At 64.6% G+C, this 8,931-nt stretch overlaps 1 protein-coding gene across 5 annotated transcripts; it reads right to left on the reverse strand.

Annotated features, from left to right (window-relative positions):
• Positions 1 to 2,636: 2,636 nt before the first annotated feature.
• On the reverse strand, positions 2,637 to 8,632 carry POLM (DNA polymerase mu). 5 transcript variants are annotated; one of them, XM_089316243.1, is made up of 11 exons: positions 8,511 to 8,632; positions 7,051 to 7,234; positions 6,456 to 6,554; positions 6,187 to 6,357; positions 5,712 to 5,783; positions 4,327 to 4,447; positions 3,711 to 3,843; positions 3,480 to 3,582; positions 3,156 to 3,401; positions 2,985 to 3,068; positions 2,637 to 2,880 (listed from the first exon to the last, which is right to left on the reverse strand). In XM_089316243.1, exons 1-11 carry the CDS (start codon positions 8,516 to 8,518, stop codon positions 2,794 to 2,796), a joined length of 1,308 nt encoding a protein of 435 aa, XP_089172369.1. In that variant the 5' UTR covers positions 8,519 to 8,632; the 3' UTR covers positions 2,637 to 2,793. The 5 variants fall into 5 exon arrangements, 4 of the variants coding, with proteins under 4 accessions (XP_089172369.1, XP_008260030.3, XP_002713892.3 ...); XM_008261808.5 differs by lacking the exon at positions 8,511 to 8,632 and adding an exon at positions 7,756 to 8,031 and having other exon boundaries at positions 3,156 to 3,380; XM_002713846.6 differs by lacking the exon at positions 8,511 to 8,632 and adding an exon at positions 7,756 to 8,031.
• Between the last annotated feature and the right edge of the window lie 299 nt (positions 8,633 to 8,931).

The raw sequence follows: 8,931 nt of genomic DNA on the forward strand, positions 1-8,931 counted from the left end.
GTTCGGGTCCCGGTTGCTCCTCTTCCAATCCAGCTCTGCTAATTGCCTGTGAAGACAGTGTAAGATGGCCCAAGTGCTTAGACCCCTGCACCCAGAAGCTCCTGGCTTCAGATTGGCCAGCCTCCACCCACTGCGGCCATTTGGGGAGTAAACCAGAAGATGGATGACCTTTGTCTCCATCTAACTCTGCCTCTCAAATACGGAAGTAAAATCTTTAAACACACACACACACACACACACACACACACCCCTCAATGAACCACATAAAGGATAAATTAACACAAATCTAGCCCAGGTGCCGGCACTGTGCAGAGGGTTAAGCCACTGTCTGCAGCATCAGCATTCCACATGGGCACCGGTTCGCGTCCCGGCTGCTCCACTTCTGACCCAGCTCCCTGCTAACGGCCTGGGGAAAGCAGCAGAGGATGGCCCAAGTGTTGAGGCCCCTGGTACCCATGTGGGAGACCTGGCTTGGCTTAGCTCTGCCCATAGCAGCCACCTGGGCAACCAATGGATGGAAGAACACGCTCACTCTCTAAATATTGAAAAAAAAAAAAAGAAAAACCTCACTCTAAACTGACACCAAACCCAAAGATATCGCAAGAAATCTACAGGCCGATATTTCTTGTTTTCTCCAACAAAAGATCAGCAAAGACAACGAAACAGAAAGGAACACACGCCCTGGCCAAGGAGGACTTGTGCCGGGAGTGGAACGTCATCGCACTGAGGTGATCATACTCCCGTCGCTGGACCACTTTGTCCCTAAGCCAAAAGCCAGGAGCTGCAGCAACCACGTTTTCCACCTGACACCTGCTCGGATCAAAGCACTCAGCCAACTGGGGGCTGTGACAGTGACCATCCCCTACGGGGGGAGACGGAGGGGAGACCTGGAGGGGAGAGTTGGAGTGGGGAGACGGAGGGGAGTGTCCGCCGAGGACACGGCCGTCCCCGTTTCTGCTCAGCGCCACGCTGAGCCGCAGCCAGGGGTCAGGCAGAGAACAAGAGGCGTCCAGATTGGAAAGGAAGGAGCAAAATGGTTCTCTGCAGATGGCCTGACCTTGCACCTAGAAAATCCTAAAAATCCACTCAAGACTGTTAGAACAATGAGTCACAGTCGCACAAAGAAATACAAAAATCAACTGAATCCATGAAGAACCTGAAAATGGAATTAGCAAAACAGTTCCATTCAATAGAGCATCAAGAGAATCAAATCCTTAGGAATAAATTCAACAAGAGAAGTGTGAAGCATTCTGAAAACCACTAAACGTCGCTGAGCGGCCGGTGCCGTGGCCTAGCGGTGAAGCTGCGAGTCCCAGCTACTCCGCTTCCCATCAAGCTCCCTGCTGTGGCCCGGAAGGGCAGTGGAGGACGGCCCAGGTCCCCGGGCCCCTGCACCCGCGTGGGAGGCCTGGAGGAAGCTCCAGGCTCCTGGCTTCAGATTGGCCCAGCTCCGGCCATTGCAGCCAATTTGGGAGTGAACCAGCGGATGGAGGACCTCTCTCGCTCTCTACTTCTCTATGTAGCTGTTTCAAATAAATAATAAATCTTTAAAAAATCACTAAAAAAAACTAAAAAATCTGAATAAGTGAAAGATATCCTATGTCTATAGGCTGGAGACACTCTTTTACGATTTGTTATTTATTCCAGGGCCAGTACCGTGGCGTAGTGGGCTAAGCCAGCACTTGTGCCATGGCAGCCCATGCTGCAGCCCCAGTGCCAGTCTCGGCTGCTCCGCATCTGACCCAGCTCCTCACAAATGCACCTGGGAGGGCAGGGAGGCACCAAGGGCCTGGGTTCCCATCACTCCGGGGGAGACCACGGTGAGTTCCTGGCTGCTCCTTCCTCCTGGCCCAGCCCTGGCTGCTGCGGAGGTTGGGGAGAGAGCCAGCAGATGGAAGATGTCACTTTTTTCTCTGTCATTCTACCTTGCAAATAAGGAAATCTTTCTGTAGGCCGGCGCCGCAGCTCACTAGGCTAATCCTCCGCCTTGCGGCACCGGCACTCTGGGTTCTAGTCCCGGCCGGGGCACCGGATTCTGTCCCGGTTGCCCCTCTTCCAGGCCAGCTCTCTGCTGTGGCCCAGGAGTGCAGTGGAGGATGGCCCAAGTGCTTGGGCCCTGTACCCCATGGGAGACCAGGAGAAGCACCTGGCTCCTGCCATCGGATCAGCACGGTGCGCCGGCCGCAGTGCACCGGCTGCGGCAGCCATTGGAGGGTGAACCAACGGCAAAGGAAGACCTTTCTCTCTCTCTGTCTCACTGTCCACTCTGCCTGTCAAAAAATAAATAAATAAATAAGAATCAAAAAGAAATCTTTTTTTAAATGAACAGAAATTGCTAAGACTGATGGAGGAGGGATAAGATCAATGAAACAAAAAGGCAATTACCTGCAAAGTTTAAGTGGTGCAGACAGGGAAGGAAGGGGAGGACACGGAGACACCTGGACCGGGGGGAGGGAGGGCACCTGCGTGGCGGTTCCACTTCTGACTTCCGGAGAAGGAAGGGACAGAGAACAGGACAGGAGGCGCAGGGCACGCGTGGCCACAATGGGGCAGCACGAGGCAGCATTAGGGACAGCCTGTGGATCCCGATGGGGACAGAGGTGCGCTCGAACTCACAAACTGTGCCCCCAGACACGTTAACTGTGAAAATACTTTTTATTACAAGTGACCTGGGGAGTCCCAGCCTGCCAAGATGACTGAATCCAGACCCTGTGGTCGCCCACGGCAGCCAGGGAGGGCTCGGGCCACCGCGAGCCCCGTGGTGGTGTGGCAGCTCAGCTTCCCAGGGCAGGATCAGGCGTTCCTCTGCTCCGGGGGGAGGTACCGGAGGCCCAGGCGGCGGAAGATGTCTTCCTCAGAGGCCGCGGAGATGAAGGTCCCCTGGGACGGGAGCCGGGCGTCAGCTGTGGGGCACTGGCCGGGCGCACAGCAGCGCCGGGTGCCGAGGTGGGGGGGGACACAGGCTGGGGGCGCCGGGGACATACCTGCTCCGGGTCAAACAGCCCGTGGCTGCTGAGCCACAGCCCCTTCTCCTTCCTGCTGAAACGCCGCAGCTCCCGCTCAAACAGCTGGGGGAGGGCGGGGGAGACTGCCCTGAGCAGGCCGGCCCAGGCACCCGTGGGCACCCAGCACCCACGCTACCCGGGAAACCCTACCTCGGAGCCAGTCCAGCCCAGCAGAGCAAAAGGGAACTGGCTGCTGGGGGCGACCACCAGGTCCACCCTCACGGCCTTCCAGGCTGGGCCAGCCTTCGCGGGCCCCCCCAAGGCAGCTCCGGGGGGCTGCAGCAGGCGGAAGATGCACAGACTCCTCTCGAAGGCGTCCATGGAGCGGCTGGGCCGGGCCAGACGCTCGGGGGCCCCAAAGCAGCTGGGCTGGTGCTGGTGGTACAGGACCAGGCCCTGTAGGCGAGGGGGCGTGGGCACTCCGGCCGGGGCGGGGGCGGGGAGGGGCGGGGCGGGGCGGGGCGGTCCCCTCACCTGGCTCTGCAGGTGGTGCATCACTCGGGGCAGCAGCCCGGCCTCCCGGCCCTCCTTGGGGTGAGAGATGAGGAAGTCCACATCGTGGCCCAGCAGCTTGCCCCTGAGAGAACACTGTGAGGCCCTGACCCAGGCCGAAGCCTTCCCGTCAGCCTCGGGCCGCTGCCCTCCCAGGGCATGGACAGCACCCCCAGCTGAGGCCCCTTCTCGGGGGCGGGGCCGGCCCCTTACCTGCGGAAGCCGCCGGTCAGTGTGACGGTGGCCCCCGGCAGCGCCTGCCCCACGGCGGCCTCCACCAGATGCTGTAGGGCCTCGGCCTCCGGCCGCTGGACTGGGGTGCTCAGGTCCTGGTGGTACTGGAGCCCTGCGAGCAGCACAGGCCCCTGACACGCCCGGCCTGCTCGCCCCAAGCCCCGCCCCCACCAACACAAGGCGGCCGTGTGGAGGGGTGGTGCAGGGAGCAGAGTGACAGCCCCTGGGAGGCACGATGCCACGGTCGCCCACCTGGTAAATGGGGGACAGACTCAACCCTGGCCTAGCTACCCATGGAGTTCTTCCCACTGGTGGCATCTCTCCTACACCTCCACGGGCCTTGCACACCATCACGGCACTGGGCAGGTGGGCCCAGGGCCCCCGCTGTCCCTGGCCCAGGCCAGTTTAACAGGGAGGCGATGAAAGGGCCACAACAGGTCCCAACTCTTCAGGCCCCAGCAGCCCACCTGCCACCCCTACCCCTGGACACCCAGGCAATCCGCACATCCTGTGTGCCCGTGCTTAGGCCTTGGTGTGCGGAAGCTTCCGGATCCAGGGGGCTTTGGAAGCCACACCCCACGTCTCTGGGGCTCACCTGCTCTCTGCTGCGCGGTCAGCCTCCGTGGCTGCTGGCGGAGGTCGTCCAAGGTGCGCAAGCCCTCCTGGTACCAGCGGTCAGCAGTCCTCACCCCTACCCCAAAGATCTGGGTGAAGAGCTGTGTGGGAGGGGCAGCCTGCTGGGGTAAAGCTCTCGGGCACATGTGTCCTCCTGGTGGCCAAGGCCATGTGGCAGGGACTCAAACCTGGGGCCTCACCCGCCCAGGCGGCGCACCAGGGCCCTCCGTCCCCGCCGCGGCAGCCCATGCCACACATCGGACTAGACTCGCCAGACCAGCGAGCCGCCTGCCGTCAGGGTCCCCCTGGGAGCCTGCACAGGTCAGCCTGTGCTCCCAGCAAGGCCGAGACAGTCCCCAGCGGCTTACAGGACGGACTCTCAGGGCAAAGCCATGTCTCCCACCGGCCAGCAGCTACACCCAGTTGCCGAGTTCTCCTTAACAAACAGAAGGGCAAGGCCGAAAAGATGGCTGCAGGGGCCGGCAGGGGTCCCACAGGCTGACGGGTACAGAGGGACCCCAGCCCACGCACGTCACCTGCCCTGGGCCAGCTCCTGAGACCCTCCCAGACTCCTGGAAGGAGGCTCAGGGAGCCCCCGAGGGTGGGGACGGTACCCGTGGCCATGCCCCCTGCGGAGAACACTGGTGTGTGGCCAGAGCCTGGAGCTGCTCTGCAGGGCAGTGGGGCGGGGTGGCCGCTGCCCAGGCCTCCCCCATTCCCAGTGTGCCAGCCCCTCCCGTCCCAGGGCCACGGCCGACCTGGGCACTCCAGGGAGCCCAGGAACCCTCGCTACTCACTGGCCTCCCTCCAAACGAGGGCGCGTCCTCCCAGGTCCGCTGTGCCCCACCTGGCCCACCTCAGCTCCCCCACCCCCACGTTCATCTCAGGGTGCCCCTTGTGTGGTGCCCACCCTGCCAGTGCCCTGCCAGTGCGCCTGGGCCTCCCTCTCCCCAGCCCCTCCTGCGGGTCCCGACAGCCACGCCCTCCTCAAAGCCACACTTTGTGGACGCCAGTCGCAACGACCCCCGACCCAGTTACAAGCCAGGTGGCAAAACAGGATCGCAGTTGGCACCATGGACGTGGGATGGCACCTTCGAATCAGACTGGGGGTGAGGAGGCCCGGAGGGAGTGCACAGCACAGAACTGAGACCAAGGCCAGACAGAACAGCGTGCGGTGGCACCAAGAATGGGCGGCACGCCCGAGGGTACTCCCTCCAGCACAGTCCGGTGAACCCGATGGTGCCAGGTGATCCGGGCCTGGTGCTCCCGGCTCTGCCTGCCTGGTGCACAGCAAACACCAGCAGCCACATCCGGGGGAGGCCCCCGTGACCCCGCGGCCAAGTCACCACTGCCCGCCCCACGCACCTTCATGGTCCGGAACCTCTCTGAGCTCCGCACCCGCTCCACCTCCTCACACACCCCGTGTTCCAGCAGCTCCTGCGGGAGGAGACCCGGCAGAGCTCAGGGCAGGAGAGCAAGGCAGGAGCGGGCAGCCGGGCGCGGGCAGGGGCCCGAGGCTGGCCAGTCCCCCCACACCCTGCATATAGGGAGTCGGAAGCACAGCCTGGGTCAGCCAAAGCCCCTGAGGCCTGGAGCTGCCGGAGGGAGCCGGGTCACAGCCGCCCAGGTCACCTCTCAGCTGAGTGAGGAGCCCCAGGGCGCGTTAACCCTTGCTTTCTAAGCACACGGCTGCACGCGGACAGCAGCAACCTCAACCTGGGGGTCCTACAGAGAGACTCCTCTCCCGCCCTGCACGGACTCCTCCCAGCCCACCAGGAAGCTCGCCACGCCTCGGAGCGCCACCTGCCACCTCCCGCGCCACCCACGTGAGCTGGCCTACCTGGACCACCCTGGAGGAATGTTCTCCGAAGTGGGGCAGCCCCTGCAGCTGGCTGTGCGCCGTGACGGGGCGGGGCAGGGCCCGGAGCACCGAGGCGGCTCTGCGGAAAGACAGGAGGCGGCCCTCGCTGCCTTCGAAGCCGGCTGCTTCCGCCAGCGTCTCCAGGGCCTCCTGTGGGGGACACGCTTGGCAAGGGCAGGGGGCCTCGGCCCGACCCGCCGGCTCTCACCCTCCAGCTGCGCCCAAGTCCCGTCCACACCGGGGCTCACCGAGAGGGCGGTGTTGTGGTGAGGGAGGGGCGTGGGCCGCTGGCAGGCATAGGCGGGCACCCGCCCCAGCCTTGGGGGCTCTTCCTCGGGCTCGGCCACCTGTGGACGGAACACACGGCCGCCGCGGGCTGAGACCCTCTGGCTGAGACAGGGCCACACAACCACAAAGGCAGGCACAGCGGGGGGGGGGGGGGGGCTGCAGGGCACGAGGACAGCTCTGAGTAGAGCAGCGACGGAGGAGGCAGGGCGGTGATGGCCTGTGCTGCGTGTGCCCCCCCCATCTCACAGCCAGGCCTCGGAGGGCGGGGGCCCACAGCACAGTCTGCGCCCAGCAAGGGGGACCTGGGCCCATAGGGCTCCCTGAGCACAGCCCAGCTCACAGGCTCAGTCTCACCGACCAGGCAAGAAGAAAAGCCGGGAGATGCTGAAGATAAAGGGGCCCCCAGAGCACCCACACGCGTGGTGAGGACGGAGCTGGGACAGCCCCTGCACTTGCCTCTCAGGGAGCTGGGCGGGGCTCACTGGCCACCTCCCCTGGAGGCCACCGTCCCAGCTGGGTGGGGTTGGGCCTGCACCTGCACCTGCACCTGCTCACCTCCAGGCGGTGCCTGGGCTCCACGGGGACGGGCCGCCCTGCAGCCATGCTCTCTGTGAACCAGCCGATGTCCAGCAGAGCCGGGCGGGGGCAGCCTGGGGGCACAGCCGCTGCCCTGCACTCCTGCCAGCCCTTGGCCTCCTCGGCTGAGGTCTGCTCCATCACCACGTGGGTCACCTCCGAGCTGGGCAGGGAGAGGGGGAGGGGAGGCCGGGGCCTTCCTGTTGGGCCTGGCTTTGCCCTTGCCAAACAAGCGCGCTTCGTCGGTCAACCATGACAAGGACCCATCCATCTTCAGGGCGCCCCTCCCCTGTGAGGGCCTCCTCTCCCCAGCTGCTGCTGGGCCCCACTGGCCCCAGGACCGCCCAACTAAGCAAACAAGCTGCAGGGGCACCAGCCCTGTCCTTGACTCCCTCAGCCCCAAGCCTGGGGGAACCCCAGCTCTTGACTCTGGGGGTTCCGTCCCTGCAGGAGGTCACCGTTTCCTGGGAGTCTCTGCCCGCCTTGGACCCCGCAGGACGCCCCAGCCCCGAGGCCACCTTTCGCTGGGGGAGATCACGGACCACGAGAGGCTGGAGCCCATTTTGAGCCCCAATCGCAGGTGCCGCCCCTTGGGCCGTACCACGTGCGCCCGGGGAGGCGGCCAGGGGTGCGGGAGCCGCCCTGGGGAGTCGCGCCGGGCCGGGGTCGCCCTGGGCAACGCACCTGCAGGCATCCAGGACCCGGAAGCCTTTCGACAGCGCCAGGCGTGTGAGGAAGGCCCGGCGACTGCGACCCATACGCGGCTCGACCAGATAAATGACGACATCGGGGAAACGCACGGGGGCCGGCGCGGAGGCGGCGGCCGCACCGCCGGGGCACGCGCCCCGCGCTCGGCGCCGCTTCGGGAGCATCCAGGCGGCGGGAGAAGGCGGGCGGAAGCCGGGCGGAAGAAGGGGCGCGCACGGCAGCTAGGCCCCTCCCTATGCAAATATGAAGCCTCTCTGGCGAGACTCTCCCTCTCGAACCAATCAGAGCGCTGCGGGTGTCCCGGCCCCTCCGGAGGCCCCGCCTCTATGCAAATAACCCCGCCGGGCCACGCCTTCTATTTAAATTACTCTCGCCGAAAGCCCCGTGCGGCCCCAGGGACCTCGGGAGGCCTGGCCGGGCGCGGGCGGGGCCGGGGCTCCGTCCTCGGCCGGGAGGGGTGGGCGTCCCTTCCCCTGGAGGGTGATTGGCTTTATCTGCGGGGTCAGAGCTGGGCCAGGACCGCGGTCCCCTCTGCCGAGGCCGCCGTGCCTGGCGCTCGGGAGCGGCACCTGAAACCCTGCACCTGCGCAGCGCCGCGTTTTTCAGCCGGGTGGTGACCGGCCAGCCATTCGCGCCCTCCCTCAGCCCGTAACGCCAGGATAAGCTCCAGGTGGGTGAAACGTTTAAATCCGGGAGAGAAATCAACAAAGTGAGAAATGAGAGCCACAGACCCGAACATGTGTCGGAAAGGTGTCCGCAAGAGCAGAGAGGCCGCTCTGGTCCTTGGCGGGGAACTGGCAGAGACGCAGGGGAAGGCGATGCTGGGAAGAAAGTCGTGCTGGGGGGTTGCAGCCCGCGCCCTGGGCTCACCTGTGCAGGTGAGTGCCTCCACCTGCCGGGCCAGCGCACATCACTGAGCCGGAGGCGTGAGGGGACTGGCCACGTGTGGGCAGTTGGGACGCTAACTTGGCAACCACAGCCCACAGAACCAGAACCAACCACGCATGTTGATCCCGCAGCTCCAGGAGTAGGCCTGCCTGGACCCTGAAGCAGCCGTGGAGAGGAACGGACGTCCTGACAGCACCCTGCCTGTCTGACTTGGGACCTGAGGGAGGCACAGTCTCCCCCACGCCTCCCCTGGGCTTTCCCTCC

This window comes from Oryctolagus cuniculus, chromosome 16 (genome assembly GCF_051225735.1).
Source record: "Oryctolagus cuniculus isolate XC-2025 breed Fujian yellow rabbit chromosome 16, ASM5122573v1, whole genome shotgun sequence".
In the NCBI taxonomy this organism is placed as follows: domain Eukaryota; kingdom Metazoa; phylum Chordata; class Mammalia; order Lagomorpha; family Leporidae; genus Oryctolagus; species Oryctolagus cuniculus.

Bases quoted from the DNA above. Each gene is read 5' to 3' on its own strand.
- POLM (XM_002713846.6), bottom strand. From the start codon at position 7,943: ATGCTCCCGAAGCGGCGCCGAGCGCGGGGCGCGTGCCCCGGCGGTGCG. The intron at 3,402-3,479 runs GTGAGGGGACCG...CCTCGCCTACAG, and splicing joins TGCACCACCTGCAGAGCCAG to GGCCTGGTCCTGTACCACCA. The intron at 3,069-3,155 runs GTAGGGTTTCCC...GCCCTCCCCCAG, and splicing joins TGGGCTGGACTGGCTCCGAG to CTGTTTGAGCGGGAGCTGCG.